This window comes from Theropithecus gelada, chromosome 3 (assembly GCF_003255815.1).
Source record: "Theropithecus gelada isolate Dixy chromosome 3, Tgel_1.0, whole genome shotgun sequence".
In the NCBI taxonomy this organism is placed as follows: Eukaryota; Metazoa; Chordata; class Mammalia; order Primates; family Cercopithecidae; genus Theropithecus; species Theropithecus gelada.
In genome coordinates, this window is record NC_037670.1 from 104,836,829 (window position 1) to 104,860,495 (window position 23,667).

The 23,667-nt window shown below is 38.2% G+C and overlaps 1 protein-coding gene across 22 annotated transcripts in view; it reads left to right on the plus strand.

Moving 5' to 3' along the window:
* The window catches only part of ICA1 (islet cell autoantigen 1), a 155,999-nt gene that overhangs the window by 23,041 nt on the left and 109,291 nt on the right, over positions 1-23,667 (plus strand). For 8 of the 22 annotated variants that reach the window (XR_003118675.1, XM_025380433.1, XM_025380423.1 and 5 more), the window contains exons 2-6: positions 3,473-3,572; positions 6,711-6,873; positions 11,138-11,210; positions 18,477-18,600; positions 21,370-21,568. Coding sequence is in view for 21 of the 22 variants with exons in the window: in XM_025380433.1 (XP_025236218.1) it covers positions 3,496-3,572; positions 6,711-6,873; positions 11,138-11,210; positions 18,477-18,600; positions 21,370-21,568 (636 nt within the window). In the remaining variant the exon portion in view is untranslated. Of the gene's footprint in view, positions 1-3,472; positions 3,573-6,707; positions 6,874-11,137; positions 11,211-12,209; positions 12,244-18,476; positions 18,601-21,369; positions 21,569-23,667 lie in introns of those variants that run through there. The other 14 variants (XM_025380421.1, XM_025380429.1, XM_025380438.1 and 11 more) reach the window with 4 other exon arrangements.

Consider the following 23,667-nt stretch of genomic DNA (forward strand, 5'->3'; position numbering starts at 1 on the left):
TGCAGAAATCACCCGTCTTCTGCATTGATCACACTGGGAACTACAGACTGGGAGCCGCAGACTGGAGCTGTTCCTATTCGGCCACCTTGGAATGTGCTCATAGTATATTTCTACTGGACAGAGTTTATCCATATTTGAGGCCAGGAAGAGTGACTGGCACATATTCATTTGATGCTCAGTTTATGTCTGATAAACCAAACTGTTGAACGGGAATGAATGGATAACAATTATAATGATTTTTTAAAGTAGCAATTTTAATGCTGTGGATTTGGAAAGTGATAGAGCAAAACAAGATAGATTATGTCAAGAAATCTTAAGATGTTTATTAATTGTCTCTGGTATGCAGAGTTAGAACATATATAAAAAGAGATGTTAGCACTGGCTCCAGCTGCCTTCCCATGAGGTGTTCAGATGTACCCTGTAGAGTTGACCTTATTTTGGCCACTTATGATTCCTTTGCTCCTGTGCCTATACTCCAGTAGTTTGTTCAAGAAAGACCCATTTTCAGAAAGGATTTTCCCTGTGTGCCATTTAGCTGCGGTTCTCATACTTTAATGCGCTTACGAATCACTTGCAAAGCCTATTATAAAACTAGATTCCTGGAATCATTCTCAGAGATTCAAGTTCACTAGGAAAGGAGTGGGGTCTAGGATTCTGTATATTAGAACCCCCAGAAGATTTCAATGCAAATGGCTAGTAAACAATACCTTGAGGAACACTGCCATATGGTATCATAATCTGGGAATAGCCTGGAAATCTAGGTAGAAGGGGCAATTTGCTCAGCAATTTTTGTTAACTATAACTATAAATAACACATATTATACTATAATAACTTACTCTATGAAGGATTTAAATTAACAGGTATTTTAATAAGCAAAAATTAATTTAAAAGTCATAGTAAAGGAAATAATCAACAGAGTGAAAAGCTGACCTACAGAATAGGAGAAAATAGTTGCAAACCATATATTGGATAAGGGATCAATATCTGGAATATATAGAGAATTCCTGCAACTCAATAATAACAAAATGACCCAATTTAAAAATGGGCAAAAGACCTGCATAGACATTTCTCCAAGAAAATATACAAATGACAAAAAAATATGAAAAATGCATGACATCACTAATCAGAGAACTATAAACCAAAACCACGAGATACCACCTCACAAGTCTTAGGATGGCTATTATTTTTTAAAATGGAAACAAGCACGTGGGGAAAGTGGAACCCTTGTATACTGTCAGTGGGCTTGAAATGGTACAGCTGCTGTGGAAACCAATATGGAGTTTCCTCAGAAAATTAAGTAGAGAACTGTATAATCCAGCAGTCAAAATTCTATGTATTTGTGCAAAAGAATTGAATACAAGATCTCAGAGAGATACATTAAGACCTCATTTAATATCATCGATAAGTTCTTAGAAACTGCAGCTTTAGGCAAAATGACATAAACCATTTTTTTCTTATCAACATTATTATGAAACAGTATTATTTAGGACCTGGTGTATATCATTTTGCCTAAAGTTGCAGCTTCCAAGAACCTGTCAATGACTTTAAGTGAGAACTTAACTATACACTATGTTTTTTGCAGCATTATTCTCAATAGCCAAGATGTGAAAGCAACCTAAATATCCATTGACACATGAATGGTTAAAGAAAGTGGTGTGTATATGTGTGTATACAACATTGCATATATACAATGCAATATTATTCAGCCTTAAAAAGGAAGTCCTGTCATATACTACAACACAGATGAACCTTAAATGTATTATGCTAAGTGAAATAAGCCAATCACAAGAACACAAATACTGAGTGTTTGCATTTTTATGAGGTATCTAAAGTAGTCAACTTCACAGAATCAGAAACTAGAATAGAGGTTGCGGGGGGCTGCGGGAAGGGAAAATGGGGAGTTGTTCAATGGGTATAGAATTTCTGTCATGCAAGATGAAAAAATTCTAGAGATCTGTTGTACAACAATATGTATATTGTTAGCACTACTATACTGTACACTTTTAATAAACTTTTTTTACCATAATAAAAAAAATGAATCAAAAAATACTAACTATCCTAATAGTTCATGGTGACATTGAACTCAAGAGTATGATAACTCCATTTCCTTTGAACAACCTCTTTTTATGAAAAATTTTGTTGGAAATTTCAAGCTAACTAAAGTAAATGTGTAGTTACAGTGAAGCTGTGTGGATGGCGAGAGGACTGGGTGTTAGTAGCCTCTCCATGATGCACTGAGTGGAGGGCAGAGCTTACTTACCCTGAATGTCATTCCCAAAGCAGCTTGTCCAGATATTTGGATGCTCTCCACAAGGAAGAGAGATGTTCATTACAGGATGCTGTCATTTCAGAGGCATCTGACACTCTGAAAATTCTCTTCTTCCTCTCTCTTGTCCCCATACCTGGAGCCTGGGATTTACACACCTTAATTTTGTTCCATTGAAATATTTTTAAATAGCCTAGGAAATCTTTAATCATTTTAGAAGTCCTGGTTGCCAGGACCCTTTCTAAGACCAAAGGAGAATGATTGGATTGATTTTTATGAAGCAGTCTGGACATTCATATACTGTGAGCACTCACTCTGGCAGCCAGAGGTTTTGCCTCTGGCCAGCGACCATTCCTTTGAGTAGTGAGCTTTCTGTTCTCTCCGGTAACTGCTAGGCAAGTGGGCTAATGTGGCTAGGCTGGTGGGCCCTGCCCCTGGGGTGGGCTAGCTTCCATGAGTGGAGCACATAGAGTAAGGGCAGAGACATTGACTCCGGTATTTACTAACGAGATAAATATACGAGGCTAGGCTGGTAGATACATACTTTCCTCCTTTGTACCCTTCTTGGTATCTTATTCAAGCTTATCAACTCTTTTTTGGTTTTTATTTGGGATTTTTAAATTTTGTTCTATTTTTGTTTTTGTTTTTGCAATGTGCTGGTTTGTTTCTTTAAAAATGTTGATTATAAAATATTTCAAATATATAAAGAGGCATACAGATGCCATATACTCACCATCTAGCTTAGAAAAGAGAACATTATGTGTGCACTCAAAGCCGCTGTGTATCTCTCTCGAAACACATCCCACACCATCTACTGCCATGGTCTGCTGTCTGGAACTTAGTGTTCATCATTGCTAAGCAATTCTTTATACCTTTACCATATAATATTACATACCTCAACAACATATAGTATTGTTTTACATATTTTTAAGCTTTATATAAGTGGTATTATATTTTATATAGTCTTCTGCAACCTGCTTTTTCATTCAACCTGCCTGTTCACTTTTTAAACTTTACTTGGGATATTTGTTCCAGTGTTAGTTAGCTATATTGTTGTCATCACCAGTGTGCAGCATTACTGTATAATAGAGTTAGACCCTAAAATACAGCTAGAAATGGCTTAGATTGAAGCCTTTTATGTATGTCAAATTAATATGTAACTATAATATAGTGTGTAACTGTTAAACATATTTGTTTTATTTCAGGTTATAATATAACTTATCCTCTCATGCTTTTTTTCCTGCCCCTTCTCCCCAAATCATCAACAGTAGAAGAAGAAAAAGAAAACATGTCAGGACACAAATGGTAAGTAATTTGTCATCTTTTCTAAACTGGGAAAGGCTAATAAAAGTAGAAAGCATATAGCATATGCTCAATAAGTGTCTATTGAATGGAAAAACAAGAGATACATTGGCAGTAAGTATCATGTTAGCCCTCACCAATACTGAGCCAAATTCAATATCTCTGTTAAATATGGTGTGAAAACCAAGTAACAAAAAAAATTGTAAATTCTTATCTAATGTGCATTCTCTAAGAAATTCACTTATGTGTAGCTTTTCTCTTGGGAATCTAATGATAGTTTTTCTTACCACCATTTTGTCTAATGTAATGAGTTGATGCATTTTTATTACTATCTTATTTATAACTTCTAACATTAGAGTTACAAGGGAATTTTATGTTAGGGTAGCTATAAAATAAAGAATGATTCTACAACCACACACCACTTTTACTTATTAATTTATAGTCATGACTTCAACGTTTCTGAACATTCAGGAACCAATCATTGTCGAAAGTAAATGATGCTGAATAAAGTAGATGTGGTAACCATTTGGCAATGTTAGCACTGATATTTATGTGCCTATAACATATCTAAGCAGCGTGTTAAACCTCTTATAAGGTCCAGAGCTCTTCAAGCAGCGTTTGCAAATTCTTTTGAACCCATGACCCACCAAGCAAGCAGATCTTTGTGAACTTTTATTTTCTTTAATTCGTATCATGAAAAAAATGTGTTACATATTTTTCAAATGCACAATTAATAATAATAAGTGCTTTTTTTTTTTTTTTGAGGAGTCTCACTCTGTCACCTGGGCTGGAGTGCAGTGGCACAATCTCAGCTCACTGCAACCTCCGCCTCCCAGGTTCAAGCGATTCTCCTGCCTTAGCCTCCCAAGTAGCTGGGATTACAGGCATGTGCCACCACGTCTGGCTAATTTTTGTATTTTTAGTAGAGACAGGGTTTCACCATGTTGGCCAGGATGGTCTCGATCTTTTGACCTCGTGATCTGCCTGCCTCAGCCTCCCAAAATGCTGGGATTACAGGTATGAGCCACCGCGCCTGGCCAAAGAAGTCCATTCTATGTCCTACTGTTGAGAATCCCATTCCCCTGAAATAATCAGTCTTTGCAGTGTATCCTTCCAACCTTTTAATGTGCATATTCTGTAGAGAGATTATCTTTTACATAAGTGTTATACATATTTTATCTTATTTTCTCTGACATGAGCTCATAATATGACTTTTAAATAATGCAGAAAGATATAGACTATGAAAGTCTCCCATAATCCTTCTCTCTCCACTCTCCAAAGATAACCATTGTTAAGGAAGTCATCAGAAATGCCTTCTGACTTTTTAAGAATAAATGTGTAAATTGAAAATTATAAATTTAATGAAATTGTAAATGAAGGAAAGTAGGTTTTGAGATACTGGTATTTTGATATAGTCATATAAACAAACTCATGTTTCAGCCCAAGCCTGGCACATTTTGGGTGGTGATGGGATGGGGTAGAGGAAGGTACATCTCCACAGAGGAGAGTTGCCTGGGGGGTCAGGGTGGCCTTTGGGGCAGGGACTCTAGGTCAAAGAGGATGTGGACGAAGTAAGGGGAGGGATGGAACTCCATCAGCAAACTTTCCAGCCATATTCGGGGCACTCCAATCACTTTTACACAATTCCGTTTCATTTTCAGTTACTTTTGTTTCTTTTCTCTTTTTTCTTTTGTTCTTGAGTGACAGGGTCTCGCGCTGTATCCCAGGCTGAAGTGCAATGGTATGATCATGACTCCCTGCAGCCTCAAACTCTTGGGCTTGAACAATCCACACACTTGAGTCTGCTGAGTAGCTTTGTGTCATAGGCCTATGCCACCACACCTGGCTAATTTTTTGTAGAGATGGGGTCTTACTATGTTGCCCAGGCTGGTCTCAAACTCCTGGCCTCAAGCAGTCCTCCTGCCTGGGCCTCCCAAAGTGCTAGAATTAAAGGCATGAGCCACCACGTCCAGCCAGTTTCTGATTTTTTCTCCACATACTTTTTTATTTGCTTTTCACTATGATCCTTCTGAAAAATGGTTTTTCATCTATATTTTAAGCATTTATATTGAAGAGTTTAAAGTTTTTAACATCAGAAGCCTGCAACCAATTTTAAATTTATTTTATTTTTATTTTATTGTGTTAAGAACAGTTAACATGAAGTCAACCCTCTTAAATTTTAGGTGCACAATACAGTATTGTTAACAATAGGCACCATGGGAATGGGCACAGTGGCTCATGTCTGTAATGCCAGCAGTTTGGGAGGCCGAGGAGGGAGGATCATCTGAGGTCAGGAGTTAGAGACCAGCCTGGCCAACATAGTGCAACCCCATCTCTACTAAAAACATACAAAATGTGGTAGGCGTGGTGGCATGCGCCTGTAATCCCAGCTACTCAGGAGGCCGAGGCAGGAGAATCGCTTGAACCTGGGAGGCAGAGGTTGCAGTGAGCCGAGATTGTACTACTGCACTCCAGCCTGGGCAACAAGAGTGAAATTCCATCTCAAAAAAAAAAAAACAAAAACAAAAACAATAGGCACCATGTTGCACAGCAGATCTCTAGAGCTTATTCATCTTGCATAACTGAAACTTTATGCCCCTTGAATAGTAATTTCTCATTGCCTGCCATTCTACTCTCTGCTTCTGTGAGTTTGACTGTTTTAGATTCCTCTGTAACAGATCTTAGGCATGCTGTTCTTCAGCCTCTTATCTCTGCTTTCCTGCCATCACCTTGGTGTTGGCTGTAGTGTTAGAGTGAAGAGAGTGTGTTGGTGTCTGGCTTTATCTCTGACTCACTGAGGTGACTTGGGCCGGTCACCCTGTCTGGCTTGACCTCACTGTCTCCACCTCTTAAAGGGGTGTGCTCAATCTGTTATATCTACATTCTTTTCAAGGGTTAGTTTTTTTATTTCCTGCAAGAGATTCTAAATTTCTCCACTCTGACTTTTAAGGTTTTTGAGTCGGAAAGAGTTGATCAACTTTCTTGGTGTGACACCCATATAAGAAAGTGCTCATACATTTATCAATGTTGTAAATGTAAATGCATAATGGAAAGTCATGTTTAAAGAAATCATTTCACACTAAAATATCTTAATCTTTATGAAAGTCATGAATAAAATAGTTCTTTAAATGTTTTTAGCAGTTATCCCTGGGACTTACAGGATCGATATCCTCAAGATAAGTCAGTTGTAAATAAGATGCAGCAGAAGTATTGGGAGACGAAGCAGGCCTTTATTAAAGCCACAGGGAAGAAGGAAGATGAACATGTTGTTGCCTCTGACGCAGACCTGGATGCCAAGCTAGAGGTAAGCTCTTTATTGCTGTCAGCTCCAACGCAGCCGCCTTGCTAGTGTCAAGGTCCTAGAGTGTACACACCGAGGCACAGCTAGGTATGCTTTGTATTTGAAGATGAGGAAAATCTAGGATTAGGTAAACTCAATCCCAGCATATTTATTAAAACCTACAAATTCTCACATAACCACCATGCCTCAGTTACTTCATATTTCAAGAACATAGTGGCAATGCATTGCCTGTGGTAAATTCTCAATAAGTGTTTTTTGGGAAAAGTAATGCAATCAAAGAGCTGCTGCTAGTCATAGCTGAGAAGTCGGATTTAGAACACTAGAATCTGGCAAATGTTAAATTTTTTTAAAAAAAGAACTCAGGTAAAAAGTCATGGAAAGTAGAGTCTAATAAGTTTTGTATTGGACCCTGGAAAATTCTAAAATAAATAAGGAGATATTTAGTTAAACTAGTTAACAATATAGTAAGCCAGATTTAGATATGGTTGATTTAGCATATTAATATAAGAAGGCCCACTAACTCCCTGTCTTGCTGGACATTTCTGCCAATAGTTTAGATTAAAATTTTGAAAGCATACCTATCATTTCTATAAATAACAGGGCACTGAGAGGAATAATATCTTAGATGGTCTGCTAAGGATTCAAAATGAACTCAAATTTTAATATATACACTAAGGTTAATGAACTGAACATTTAATGGGACTAAAAAAGCCCAAGATTTCAAAAAGCTTTCTGAGAAGAGTGTCCAGGATTGTGGAAACCATAGTTATTGTACATCAGAGAGGGTTAAGGGGAAATGTTAGTCGTCAATTACTTGGGAAGCTCTGTCATGTGAAAAGGGGTGAGATTCATTCTAAGCACATGAGGGTAGACCAGACCCAGGAAGAACTTTGTAATGTTAAGGCTGTCCTGTGAGAACTGGGCTGCTTTTGAGGTTAGGACTATCCTGTGAGATGGATCTGGGCTACTATTCTACCTACTATCTGCTGTAACTTTAGAAGAACTCTACTCAATTTCTCATATCCTCGTTTTCTTAATGCATGAAATAGAGAAATTAATACCTAGTTATTACAGCTCTTATCAAGATTAAAGTAGGTAACAGAGTGATGGCTAATGTTTGTTAGTGTTTATAAATATTATACTAACATGTTTATAAACATAACTAATGTTTATTAGTAATTCATGTTTATGAGTGTGTTTTATGTCCTAGGAACCATTTAGACTGAGTTCCATATGGTATCTCTAGTACATAGCAAAGCTCCTGACCCACTGGTCCTGCCTCGCCATCCTGCATTTCCTTTCTTCCACATGCTTACATTGCCCTCACCACCATCCAGCCATGATGGCCTTGTCTCAGTTCTCAGTCCACAACCAGCCAAGTTCACACCCATTAGAGCGTTTGCTGGCTTCCACCTGGACACTGTTTCCCCACATCTTCCCTTCTCATAGTTCAGGTTTCAGCCTAAAGGTCACACTGCTTCAAGTCACTGCCTGTCTACCTCTGCTCCCCACCTACCCCACCCCTGCTCACTGTCTAACACATGACCTTGTTTTATTTTATTCATAGTACTCATCTCTCACTGAATTATCTTGGGTGTTCAACTCTTTGCCCACCTTCCCTCCACTATGAGATCAAATTCCGTATTAGCCTATTCACCACGTATCCCCAGCCACACACAGAATACACATTCAATAAGTACTAACTGAATAAGGGTATGTATTAGTGCAATTAATATCAGTTCTCAGCCCTTTCCTTCTGCAATTGGAAATTTTGAGATAGAAACTGGTTTTGACAAGGATGTTCTAATGGAGATTTCTGCAATGGAGGAAAGTAGAACTAGGAAGCATCTGTTTCGATTTTTATGTTCTAAGTACAGTGTAAATTATTATAAACATATATGCTTTTTATATATCATAGTTTTTTCTTAAGAACCTAGTAAATACATGCCTTATTCAAAAGGTAATTTAATATGTTAATTACAAATATATTAAACATTATATGTAGGCTCTTGCAGCAGTATTTTGGCTGAACCAAATGTCCTTTAATCAAAATAGCTGCTCTCCTAGGTTTGTAGCATCCAGAGTACCTAGCTGTGACAAATAATTTAGCACATGATAGGGGTTTCTGTTGCAGAAATGTTAATACTGATGTTGCTGTGTATAGAGAGGATGGATTCCATCCATGAAACATATGAAAATGATGTGAAAACCTCTTGAATGTGTTCATACCTTGAGTTATCCATAGAAGGCGAACTTATAAACCAAGAAATTTTATTCTTCTGGCACAGAAAACTTGTGTGCCAAGCTATAATAATGGTCAGATGCTATTTCAATCTGTTGGAAAGTTAATATAGAAATGTTGCACTGAGTTTTAATATTTGTCCACATTGCTTGCTAATGAAATCCTTTTCTGAAAAACAGCTCTTCAGTACAGTAACTGACAAAAAGTAATCTCTGCTGACAGAAATCTTCTTGCCAGAGTCACTCTGCCACAGCAGAGTGGACTGATTAGATGATGGAAATGTTTCTTATCTTGCTTTGGGCATGATTATGTTAGTATATATAATTGTCATAACTGACAGAACTGAACACTCCAGAGCTGTGCATTTTAGTGCATTTAATTTATACCTCAATTTTTATTTATTTATTTATTTATTTATTTATTTATTTATTTATTTTTTGAGACGGAGTCTGGCTCTGTTGCCCAGGCTGGAGTGCAGTGGCCGGATCTCAGCTCACTGCAAGCCCCGCCTCCCGGGTTCACACCATTCTCCTGCCTCAGCCTCCCAAGTAGCTGGGACTACAGGTGCCTCGCCTGGCTAATTTTTTTTTGTATTTTAGTAGAGACGGGGTTTCACCGTGTTAGCCAGGATGGTCTCGATCTCCTGACCTCGTGATCCGCCCGTCTCGGCCTCCCAAAGTGCTGGGATTACAGGCTTGAGCCACCGCGCCCGGCCGATATACCTCAATTTTTAAAAAGTGAACAGTAACAACAGAACAACTCCTAGACATACTGTTTGAACGTCCTTGCTCCTGTGTTCAGGAAATACTATGTGTTAGTGGGTTTTGATGCAGAATACTGATATAAAACACTTGCTAAGGGGTGGATTCAGACTGCTGATTTTCTGTTTTGTTTTACGGCTCTTTACTAAACAGGTGGAAGATGCAATTTAATGAAATGGGAATTAGCAAATTTATATTCTTCATAACCAAGCTTTAAGCATTCCTAGAAATGGTTTTAATCTTTTAAGTATATATGCATGCATCTGTTTTTATTAATTTAGTCATATTTATAATGAAACAGATCATCTGTGTTCACTCAGATGTAGAAGTGCTTTATGATACCATTACATAATTTCTGCACCACTGCGGCCAGTGAACTAGGAGAGAGAAAGAGGGAAAACCTTGCCCTGCCTTAGTGAGTAGCTCCACAGAGGCAGGATGTTTATCTGCCGGGTTTTCTCATTGATACCATATCTCGTCCCTAAGTTAGTGGGCAAAGGGTGGAGAAAGTGTGAAGTCTGTTCTGTCTTTTCTTGAGTTATCTCAGTTTCTGAAACAAAGGCTGGAACCAACATGCATTGAAATCAAGTTAGATTCTTCTCAGCACAGCCCCATCTGCCTTTCCCCCAGTTTCCTCTAGTATGGCCACAGCATGGCTTTATATTTTCTCTCTGTATGTTTTATGAAATTGTTGGGAAAATAAGGAGTATTGGGGACTGCTTGCCCAACATCATTTTATCAGATGTTTTCTGAATACATAGGACATCCAGCTGATTGATTTTGTTTGCTTTATCCAGTTGTTTAAGCATGCCGTAAAATACATTAGGATCACAAAGTAAGTTAACATCAACTTCTAAATATGCTTAATTGACAGATCCCCCATTTAAAAAAAAAACAGCAAGTGGTAAAAGGAATAAATTTGATTATGAATGAATATTGGGTCTGGTTTACCAAGTCATCTAACTGGACCCTTCACTTAGGATTTCTGTTTTCAGCTATTATTTCAGTAGACTGGAGGATATAACTGTTCTGCAGATCTTAATTTAAGTTGCAGAGATGATGAATTCCAATAAATATAGAATAATAGGAGATATTTAAAGGCTTTGGTCACAGTTTCTATATAGTGCACCACATAACACTAAGCATACTTAGACATGTGGTCTTGTTTTTGGCAAATTGAACACTGTGGTTGTGTTCAATGTAATTATTTTTTATCTCACCACTGTCTATTTTATTTTGCGTTTTGTTTGTATTTTTATTACAGCTGTTTCATTCAATTCAGAGAACCTGTCTGGACTTATCGAAAGCAATTGTACTCTATCAAAAGAGGATATGTTGTAAGTATGACATCAGTATGAATATCGATCAAATAGACAGTAAGAAATAGCAGGGTATTTTGTCTTGATACATCATTTCAGATGCTTAGGAAACTAAGGGTGTTTGTTTGTCTATGTCTTTAGGCAGTTGGGAGGAGAGTCTCTAATAATTTTATTGGTAATATACATAGCTTATTTATCTTTCAAAGCAAGTATCATACTAGGAGAATTCTGTTTGGATCTCCCATGGATATGGACATGCCATTTATTTTCCCAATTATAAAAGAGTTTTCTCAGTTTGTATCTTGGGCTTTTTACCTTCAGGTTTTTTTTTTATGTGATTATCTTCACTCTCTGATACACAGTTTTGTTCCTTTTAAGATAACAAACAGAGACAGAAGGCACATACAGTTAATTTGTTGATGATATTTTGTTGACAACATTTCTTCATGAATGTTTTTTGTATTGGATATTAGGTTCCTACAGAACGATATTTTCATATAGTCAGACTGTCTTAAAAGCATTAACAACAAAGTTATCTCTGAAACACTAATATCAATTATATGTTAGTACATTTTTCAGTTTCCACTTGTAGGTCATTTTAATAATATAATCTCTGTATTTTTGAGACTAGACTATGGGAAGTCTTTCTGTTGCTGACTGCTGACAAACCCCTTTTCAGTAATCACAGATTTTCTACATCAGTAGAAAATTTTTCTACGTCATTTTTGTACATCATTTTTCTACATCAGTAATATTTTTCTACATCAGTAATATTTTATTAAGACAATCATTTTGGTAGGCTGAATGCATTGGCTCACATCTGTAATCCCAGCATTTTAGGAGGCCGAGGCAGGAGGATCACTTGAAGCCAGGAGTTTGAGACCAGCCTGGGCAACAAAGTGAGACCCCCATCTCTACAAAAAATAAAAATACCTAAAAATTATCTGGGTACCATGGCATGTGCCTGCAGTCCCAGCTACTCAGGAGGCTGAGGCAGGAGGATCACAGTGACCTATAATGAGCCATTGTGCTCCAGCCTGGGAGACAGAAGGTGACTGTCTCTTAAAAAAAAAAAAAAAAACTTACTTCAGGAAAGTCCAAAATCATTGTATGTAGAGGCAGTATTTTATAAATTATCTATGTTAGTATTTCCTAAGTGTTTGCGCTAAGACTTCTCCAGGGCTGCAACTCCAGGTCTTGATCTGTGAGGAAATTAAGACACATGACCACCGCTCCCCTATTTATCTTTCCTGCATCCAGTCAGTCTCAAATGCTGGGTTTTGCCTCCTAAATAGCTCTCAGATTCTCCTTCCTCTCTCCGTCTTCTCTGCCACTACGTTGGTTCAGGCCACCACCATTGCTCTCTCACTTGGTTTACTAATCATCTTCCTCACTGATCTTGCCTCCACCTCTGCTTTCTCTAGCCTGTTGTCTGCACTGCTGTCAATCAAAGTACACTTTTAAACCCAATCAGAATCTTCCTTGGCTTAAACCTTGTGTTCTGGGAACTACTGGTCAAACTTCTTCTTACTATACCCACCATCCCCCCAGTATTCACCATGAAATGAATCATTTTCATTTTTATGGTAGAAAACAAAATAATTTAGAAAATTATAACTTTATTTTTTTAAGAAAGTCACATGAAGTTGGTGTGTCCACTTTTCATTAAACAATACATATTGTAACAAGGGAAAAAAAGAAGGATGCTTGCATATTTTCTGTAAATAGTGATTCTCTAAACAGAAATTATGTTTTCCACCCATATTAATGTTTCTAAAAGAATATAGAGGAAAAACTTCCCCCTAAACCACCTCAGAGTAGTTAATAGAATTATAGTGGAACACCATCAAGGCTCATAATTATCTTGTAATATAAAGGGTTAGAATAATGTCCCCACCCTTGAAGTAGTCACCTGGTTGTGCCAGCAGAGCTGGCTGTGGATGGTGGCTAAGCCCTTTTATGTCTACCCACTAAGCTCATGTGAGCCATGCCATCTCAATAGAGACAGGAGGGAGGAGTTCTGCCCTGCTTGGTCTTGAAACAGATCCCAATTTGATAGAAGACTAAAAATAGTATGGTTAATTGAGGATGTTGCTATGTAGCTGTCAAAGAAACAAAAATGAGGAAAATCTGTGAACTAATATGGAGTGATTTGGAGGATATGCTTTTAAGTGAAAGAAGCAAAAGATAAAAGCGTATCTATAGTATGCTATCCTTCATGCAAGCAAGAAGGTGATATAAAATATAAATGTAAAAAAAGGTAATATATATAGAGTGTGTGTATTACCATTTTTTTACATTACATTTTACCATCTATAGCTATATCTAGAGAGCAAGCCTGCTCATTGTGCAAAGGAAATTTAGGAAAGATAAACCAGAAACGAAAGAGACTGGATACCAGTGGTGGGTGAGGATGGGAAAAGGGTTGAGAATGGAGGAGCAAAGGTGAGGAGGGAGCTGTACCTTCCTAAGGTACCTTCCCATAGCTTTGATTCCTAAAACCATAGTGACATTTCATAGACTCAAAAAATACTTAAATCCAGCCAGATGTGGGAAAATCTAAAATAGAATGCAAACAGTAATAAATGAACTTAATTGCATTATAAATGAATAATATTGTCACAGTGACCGGAATTGAGAAAAACAAGAACTAACCTCAGTAGTTTTGGAACATAATTATTTTTAACTAGATTCTGAGGCTAAACACAAAAAGAATTATACATGGAAGCCGTACTCTCATTGGTAAATTTGTTTCTTATAGGAATATGAGTTAGCAATGCTGAAACTACATTATGCAAATATTGAAGTTGAACTATCTGTAAAGACATTGTGGATGATGAGAGCCAGATTTCTCACTCCCTACATTAGAAAGAAGTTACAGATAAAGAAAAGGAGAAGCTAGAAGGAACACTGTGGTGTTGCACTGGCATCAAAGGTGCCACTCTGAAGTCATTGTTTTTAATATCTATACAGATAGATACATACAGAAATAAATGCAGATGAGGGCATATGCATGGGTTAGTGTACATTCATATATTTCTTGCTTCTTTGAGCTGACATGACCTAGAAGCACTAACACCCCATAGCAGTGAGTACATCTGGCACCCAGATCTTGCTTTCTAAATACCTTTCCCCAGTAAAAGAAATGCTCCTTGGAGAAGTGGTTGATTCTGGGATTGGGGCAGGGAAAATTCAAAATGCACCTGTATTATTTGTAACACTATAACATAAGGTAGTGTTTGAGAAAGGATATGTTGAAAGGACACGGGAGCAAACCTATGATCAAAACTGGCACAATTTGAGCAACAAACTAAATAATGATAAATAATGCTAGTATTGAATTATAACCTGTAGAATAAAATTAATTTCCCTTAAGTCTATATGAAGAGAGAGAGATAAATGGTGGAGAAGGGGCAGCTTTGTCTCATAAAATAATTTCAGTTTATTAATGGAAAGAATGAGGGAACTACAAAATCACCATTAGGCAAACACCACAGTGAGAATTGTGACAGGTGAGATTCACTGAAGGTGTTAGAATTAGTGAGTGAAAGTTTGAGGAGAAAATGGACATTTGCATCGTCTCATGTATTCCCCCCAAGATTTTTAATGATTATAAAAGGAAAAAAAATTCTTAGCCTTACAGTGGAGAAACCCAGCAGATACCTGCTTAACCAAGCGGTTGAGCTTGACATCATGAGTGATGAGGTACACTGATGTCATGTAACCTCTGATGCTGTGCGCTAAGAAAGACTCTTCAGCACTGTGAATCCTTCCCAAATATCCATAACCCCAGTCTAATTCTGAGAAATCAGACAAACCCAATTGAGGCACATTCTACAAAATATCTAACCAGTACTCTTAAAATCTGTCAAAGTCGTGAAAGATAAAGACAAAGGAACAGTCACAGATTTAAGAGACTAAGGAAACTCAATATTTTGGTGCCAGGCGAGACCCTAGATTGGATCCTATAACAGAAAAAGAATGTTAATGGAAAAACTGGTAAAATTCAAATAAGGGCTATAGGTTAGTTGATAGTATTGTACCAGTGTTAATTTCCTAATATTAATTATTGTACCATGATTATGTGAGATGTAAATATAAGGGGATGCTAGGGAAAAGTAAGTACTAGGGGATGTTAGGGAAAGGTATACAGGAACTCTATATACTGTTTGTAATTTTTCTCTAAGTCTATCATTTTTTCAGAATAAAAGGTTTAATACACGTAAATTGGATCACATTGCTCCCCTACTTTTAAAAGCCTCCAATAACACATAAAATGGAATCTGACTCCCATTCTTATACGTAGGACATGATCTGGCCCCAGTTCACCTCTTCAGCTACCTTTTCCCTTGTCCACCAAACTCCTGAGGCCTTTTGCACTGGATGTTCCTGCTGCCCGGAAGGTCCCTGCTCTCATAGTCCCAAGACTATTGTCATTCAGAACTCAGCCTAATGGTCACCTGCTCAGAGACACCTTCCCTGATTACCTTGTCTAAGGCAGCTACTAACCACTCACTCTTACGCCCCATCTCTCATTGCTCTCCCTGGTATTTTTCTTTTTCGTGTTTCGTGTTTGTGATTATGTTTTATTTTCTATCTCCTGCTGCTTGAATATAAGCTCTGTAAGTGTGGGGAACTCCTTTATCCTCTTCATCACTGTATTCTAGTGGCAAGAACTGTGCCTCGTATGTGTTGGATCATCCATAAATCTGTGCTGAGTGAGTTAATGCTGTCAAGCTGATTAATTTCATAGTTCCATGGTTGCCTTGTTTTTAAGGGCACATCTGAAAACCTAATCAGCAAGTAAGTATAAAAATGTTTTTGTCTCTGAATTCTCAAGTCCCAGATAATTGAAACCTTATTAATAGAACATTTCGAGTTATCTTCTTTTATTTTTGCTTTCTTCTTGTAATAGAAGCAGGGGTTTTGCTATGTTGCACAGGCTCATCTTGAACTCCTACTATCAAATGATCCTCCTACCTCTACCTCCCAAAAGTGCTGGGACTGCAGGTGTGAACCACCACACCCAGCCCTCGTGCATTACCTGATACCTATGTTATACCTGAATTTTAAACTTCTATAAGTTAATTTCAGTATTTGAATTTTTAAAATTAAAGAATGACCATCCCTTCTCAGAAAATCTAACCTTGACGCTGATGGAGCTCACACTTCTTTCCACTGGCCTCTGAGTAAGTATTGCCAAGTAATCAGAGTCAGCACCTAAAATGAAACCTGTTTGCTGCCCCAAGTTAATCCTCAAGTGCCTAAAATGAGCCAAAATTATTTTAAAATGCTTCAGCCTACTTAGGTTTATTTAGGAAAGAGTACATTTCGCCAGCCATGTAATCATTCAGGTACCACGAATTGGTTTCTTCCTAGCCTTAAGCTAAATGCGTTCATTTGTATGTGACTTGAGACTTCAAGGTAAAAAGGGTGACAGTGGCCTCATGCTATTAAGAACAAAAATGAGAAATTGCTTTCCATAGGGGAAGATTCATTGTGGACTTGAGTGAGACACATGTTAGTCAGTGGGGAAGAGAAGGAATGGAAGGTATTAAAAAACAAAAAAACCTTCTTATAATTATAGGAGTTTTAAAAAGCTACATAGAACCATGGCATGAGTATTAAAAGGCAATAAGTATTTAAACTGAAATAAAGTGTATGAGGATAACAAGGCAAAATTATAGTTAATTCAGTTCACAAGCATTTAATTAGCACCATGAATTTAAGACTTTATGCTCGGCCTGGGGAATACACAGTTTGAGTGAGATCCCTGTCTTGGAAAGCTTAGAGCCCCCTGGGAAAGAGAGACACACGCCCAGTCACACAAGGTGAGTCCTAAGTCAGGTGCCCAGAGAGCGCTGCTGTCCGGAGAAATAGGGATCAATTGCTTCACAGAGGAAGGAACCTGCGAGCAGGCCTTTGATGGTGAGCTTGATTTTTGAGAGACAGAAGAGAAGCAGGGTCATCGTTTATCTCTCAGGAAAAATGGGTTCTAAAAGCCTCTTCTTGACTGGGCCTTCCCAAGGGAATGTTTAGAGTGAAACTATAGTCACAAATTAATAAGGTAGCAGTATCGAGTTTAGCCTTCACCTTTGGATTTGTGGTTGCTGCCTAATGTTCTACAATTATCGTTGGTGAGATTCTGTCAGGAATGGGGGTACGTTCTTAAAGAAAAGTCTGACTGGTTTGTGAAAACTGGCAAGAATCCTAGTAGCATTTAGAAAGCAGTTTTAGTAACACATGGTGTATAAATACATCAATACAGAAATAGGAAATAAAAGTAATGTTCAAAATCTGTTGATGGTAAATGCTGTGTTTAGGGGGAAAGCACATCCTAGGAAGCTAAGTGTCACTCTGGTGCCGGGGGCTTGGCTGCTAGTGTGTGTTCAGGACCCCTACTGTGCCATTATGTGGGTGCACTGTATTTTATTAAACTAGTTCCTAGTATGAGGAGAGTGTTTTACTATTATAAATAATGATGCTATGATTGTTTTTGCATTTACATCTTTGTGCCCATTTTACTACTTCCTTAGGAAGTACTCCTACCTAACAGTAGACGTGCAGAATCCAAAGATACATGCAATTCTATGATTTTTTAAATGTTTACTGTCAAATCAATCTGTAGAAAGCTTGCACCAAATCACTTTCCCACCAAAAATACCATCTGAGGTTGTCTTTAAAAATAAGGCCAAGATTAGGCATCACCAATTCAGATTTGGTTCCAGCTCTGTATTTTTAAAACCCACTGTCATCAACCTGATGACCTCCCCACCCTCAATCCCTACCCCCACTTCCAACCAAAAACCTGTGTCACGGCTGAGGTATTTGAATTGTTTTACAATCGAATAGAATGTAACTCAAAAAGCAGAGATCAAAAGTCAGCAGGAGAGAATAATGGGAGGCAGCTAGCACTGCATCCTAGGCAGCCACAAAAGATTCCCACAGTCATACTTGACAAACCCAACTCCTTTATTTCAGCTCGAAGCAGCACATTATGGGCTTGCTTTTCAGTACAGAGGTCATTTTCTGGTTCTGATTACAGGGCATCAAACTCACTGACAGATGTATTCAAGTGAATTTGATCTCTCGTATTGTAAATGGAAGAACAGCATGAAAGTTAAATGGGGGGTAGGGGGAGCTTACCTTGTAGCCTGCCACTTGGATTTAATTTCATCTCGTCTTCGCCTCTGGAAGAGAGAGGACCTTGTGATTTGTCTTTCTTGTTCCCTTTGTAATCAAAATGCTCATTGTTCATGGCTCCTTTGGTCTTTTCTTCATCAGTCTTGTCTCAAGAAGAAAACGAACTGGGAAAATTTCTTCGATCCCAAGGCTTCCAAGATAAAACCAGAGCAGGAAAGATGATGCAAGCGACAGGAAAGGCCCTCTGCTTTTCTTCCCAGCAAAGGTGTGTGGCCTTCAGTGGGGCTCTATTTGGAGGGATCTGAGGAGACTCTGGGACGCACCCTACTCATGAAGGGGAATCTTACAGTATTCTTTAGAAGGATTTTCCCTGAGGCTGAGGAGCTGCACTGTACTCACTAGTTAGGCAGTTTGTACTTAACTCTCTAATTAAGATTAATACATAGGATTTTTTTTTCCTCCCTGTTAATTAAAAAAAAATCTTTTTTCATTTTTCTTTTGGTCTATAGGGGCATTATATATGTCAATCACTATGAGTGCTGTCCTGGGCTTATGTTTGACCTTCCGTGTTGCTTGTAGCAATCAGTCTGGTCCCCTTCCAGCAGCTGATTAAAGCAGGAGCCTAATGAGACCAGGTTGAAGGGTTCCCTCTCCGCTCTCTGTGGGCCAATTAACTTCAGAGAGGTGCTGTTCTCATGCCCAGGTCCACACTGCTCAGGCCGCGGACCATAACCTGAGAGTGTCAGAAATGCAGAATCCAGGCCGCACCCCAGACACGCAGGATCCACATCCCCGTTTTAACTAGACCCCTGCTGTTTTCATGTAAATTCAAGTTTGAGAAGCTCTGGTACAGGGAAAATTGTGGTAGATGAGTGGTATTTTTTTTTTTAACACAACTGTGACTCATTTTTATGATGGATGTTAAATAAGCAGGAGCCCCTGCACACAGTCACTCTCTGCGCCTGAGAAAAGTGACACTCCTCCTCACTCCCTTCTCTCCCAGTAACTAACAAACCCCCAAAATGTCACCCACTAATATTAGGAGAATGTAGGTAGTTCCCACAAATATTCCGGCTATAGAAATTTCACTTACTCAAATTGTCCAGCATTTTCTTCTGTTAATGTCTCCTTGCTGCTTTCCCTCCTTTTGGGCCAACAACAGGCCAGCAGCATGGTACATGGTTGTTCCTATGAAAACCCAAGAAAGATGGAGTAGAAAAAAAAGAGACCTGCTGCATCTGTTTTTCAGTGGTGTCTTCTCCTGGGCATTTAGGTTCTTCCTGATGACATTTGGACCCTGACTTTGTGGGCAATGCCAACTTTTATGCTGGAATGAAACCATTTCTAGTTCTCCACACATTTCCCAAGAGGTATTTGTTTATCATCTTAAATCTTACCATTTAGTATTATTTATAATTTTTCTATATAAAAATACATACTCATTCTAGAAAAATTTTAAAATAGAGACAAACCAAAAAGTGAAAATTAAAAAGCAACTAAAATTTTGCTAATAGAGATGATCTACTTTTAACCTCTTAATAGATACTTTCTATGCCTATAGGACCTTTTCGAACCTTGCAAGAATAATTGATTCCTAAAAAAATATTTCATAGAGTAAGTTGTCATATGTTAAACATATAATTATCACTAACTTCAGTGAGAAAAATTCTTAGGCAAAGGAAGAGAAAAAAGAATATAGAAGTGAAGAGAATCGTTAGGGAGATAGCTGAGGACTCTTGATCTCTTTAAATAGAAGTCACCAGTTACACAAACCTTCACACCAGTGTTGTTTTACTGACTTATTCAGTAGTCACTGCTACAACCACATATTCTATTTGATGAAAGGTGAGTATTAAATCAAACCAACAGGAATAACATGTTTACTTTATGGCACAACAATGTCTTTGAAAATAATCTGCAACATCTAGGTAGGACAGTGTGAGCAGGCTATTCTTATACAAGTACTCAGTATTTAAGAATAATACTTTACAGACAAGAAGGAAACTAGGGGAAATAGTTAAAGGAAATTTTTTCTTAAATAGTTCATTGCACCATTTGTAATCTTACCGTGCTACACACATGTAAGGCATTGCAGACACTGATGGAATTTCCAAAAGCTGACTTCAGTTCACTGACACCATTGTTACCTTTAGCTAAATAAGTTTGCATTTAAATTGAAATTTAAATATTCATTTTTTGGCATTTGTGCCCTGAAACTTCATGGAGAAGAGTATATTTTAAGAGTATAATTCATCTGACATTGCTCATTTTTGGGTAGGGAGATGGAAGAAGCAGTATTTTTCCCCAAGATGAGTGTTATATCCGAAGTTTAATATGCCTTAAACGTTTTTTGGCTGGGTAAATGGCATATCTTATAGCCAACATTATAATAATTTTACACCTACTTCATCACATTCATTTCTGGTGTAGTATCCTCAAGTGTTTTTTTTAGCAAGGATGAAATAATGTAACCTGTCTGAAAGTGCTAACACACAATAGCCTCTCAGTAAATGTGCTGGTCCCCCTTCCTGTACCATTTCAAAATACTTCTGCTCATATTTCATTCCTCTGTGACTCTTGGAGTGAGCAGTAGATGCCTTGGCCTTTGGAGAGTGATCTAAAATGGCCTAGTCAGAGAGACACTAATCATATACACTCCATGCCTCCTCAAAGGGCCAAATGTAGAAATGGGCAGTGGTCATGCCTTGGCCGTCCTCCATGAACACAGGATTGACCCCAGCTTCAAATGAGCACTCAGCCCAGGCTCAAGACCACCCCCAACAACGTGGATGGAGGTGCTTGCCAGTGGTCCAGTTAGTAGCAGTAAGCTAAGGGATGGGTACATGGATAATCTTCTCTGGCTGACTCATCAGTTCAAACTACATGTATTTCAATTATTCAGCAAATATTGATGGAGCATCTTCTACATTCCAGGCACTGTTCTAGACTTGTGAGTCTAAGATTGGCAGAATGTCAAGGAGTTAAATTTCTCACTGGCTTAGTTTTGAAAGTGTGGCTTTGTCCTCCTGTCTAGGTTGGCCTTGCGAAATCCTCTGTGTAGATTTCACCAAGAAGTGGAGACTTTTCGGCATCGGGCCATCTCAGATACTTGGCTGACGGTGAACCGCATGGAACAGTGCAGGACGGAATATAGAGGAGCACTATTATGGATGAAGGACGTGTCTCAAGAGCTTGATCCAGACCTCTACAAGCAAATGGAGAAGTTCAGGAAGGTAGGAGGTTTTATGAGGGTTAGCAGAATGGGTACCTGCTGGAAGGTAATGAGGTGTGATTTGAATCCCTCTGGTGAAGAAGACATAACTCAAAAGCACCAAGGATGCAATTAATCATCGCTGGTGTCTTTTTATGTGACAGAATACCAATTAATGTGATACGTAATTCTCTAAAGGATAAGATAGAAGAGACGGCTGGAAATTGCTGGGATTTCATAACTGCTTTTAATTGAAGTCAGATTTTCTTATAATGCGCACTTTTTGTAAGGTTGTCACTTCTAAATGCATTTTCATGCATAACTAAAAATCAAGATTAGATCAAATGGATCTGCGAGGTGAGAACAGACTACTGGGGAAATCTTTTAAAATTGCTAATGCATATTAAAATTAATAGAATAATAATGCTCCTTTGTTTTGTGACATGTTCAGAAGCAGTGGGGTTTAGTTGCAGGGTTAACGCATGCATCATTCCTCAGAAATTTTTCTGAGGAAAGTATGTGGCTGAAGAGATGGCTATGCTCTTAAACTTCATTGAAATATTTGATAAGCAGCAAAGAACAATCTTGTTGGTTTTTTAATTATCTTGTGTCAATTTAGCAGTTTGATTTTGTCATACAAGAATACATTCCACCACTAGGTGGCAGTCTTACACTGAATATTTATGAAAATGTAGCGAGATTTTTGTTGTGAACAATCTTGGTAGTTCTTTGTTTGGTCGCCTGGATGTATTTCAGGGTGTGAAAGAAAAAAGAATCAGCCAAATGTTAGGCTTGACATAATATTGTGTCAACTGTCTTACTCATTTCAAATGATCCATTCGTAGTTGTGATATTGCTTAAAATCCCTAGATTTAGCCGGGCGCGGTGGCTCAAGCCTGTAATCCCAGCACTTTGGGAGGCCGAGACGGGCGGATCACGAGGTCAGGAGATCGAGACCATCCTGGCGAACACGGTGAAACCCCGTCTCTACTAAAAAATACAAAAAACTAGCCGGGCGAGGTGGCGGGCGCCTGTGGTCCCAGCTACTCGGGAGGCTGAGGCAGGAGAATGGCGTAAGCCCGGGAGGCGGAGCTTGCAGTGAGCCGAGATTGCGCCACTGCACTCCAGCCTGGGCGACAGAGCGAGACTCCGTCTCAAAAAAAAAAAAAAAAAAAAAAAAAAAAAAAATCCCTAGATTTCTTATTATGTACATTATTGCAGAGCTACAAATAGAACCTTCACTTGCGTTGGAGGTTAGCTCTGTAGGGGTGGAGGGAAGGAAGGTGCTTAAGAATACGGTCACCAATTCTTGACCTAGATATAGATTGATTCCTTTTAAGTCAAGTTTTATCTTGGTTTGTGATTTAGAACCCTTCCCTCTGAAGAGAAATCAGGGTCCATTTTATTTCTGATCACAGATGTCCTTCATGTGTCAGCAACATCTGACTTCTTCATAAGGTAGGCTTCTGAGTCATAGAAAATCAGGACTGAAAAGGCTGTTGTGATCCTCCAGTGAAACTCACTCATCTTATAGAAGAGAAAAATCAAAGCCCCCAAATTGTAAATAACATTTTTAAAGGATTGCTAGCTAGATGCTGGTGATCCCAGGCTACTTTTGAAGTTTTCTAACTTTTTAATCAGGCCAGTAATTTGGTTTGTCATTAGTACTTTATTTGAGGGTTGAGGAGAATGGAGTGAAAAGGGTGAAAAAAATTGTCTACAAGGCAGAGTGCTTATCATTTATATCTGTTGCCTCCTTTAATCCTCATAATAACCAAGACACTGATTTTATTTTATAAGTGAGGAAAATGATACCCATGTTGGGAAATTAGCCCAAGATCAGAGAGGTAAATGAGAGTCAGAATCCTTCAAAATACACATAATTTTCTTCCCTAAGAGAGAATACCTAAAATTGAAAAAGGCCTTTCATAGTAATTCCTCTCTTGTGATTTATTCATTCAATTAATATTTATTGAACACCTCCTATGTGCCAGGTAATAAAAATAAATATATGATTATTCTGGAAGGCAGAAGAATTTTATGTGGAATTGTGTTTTTTTTGGTTTTGTTTTTGGGGGAGTGGTTACTAACTGTAAGGACGAAATAAAAACCAAGCCCTTC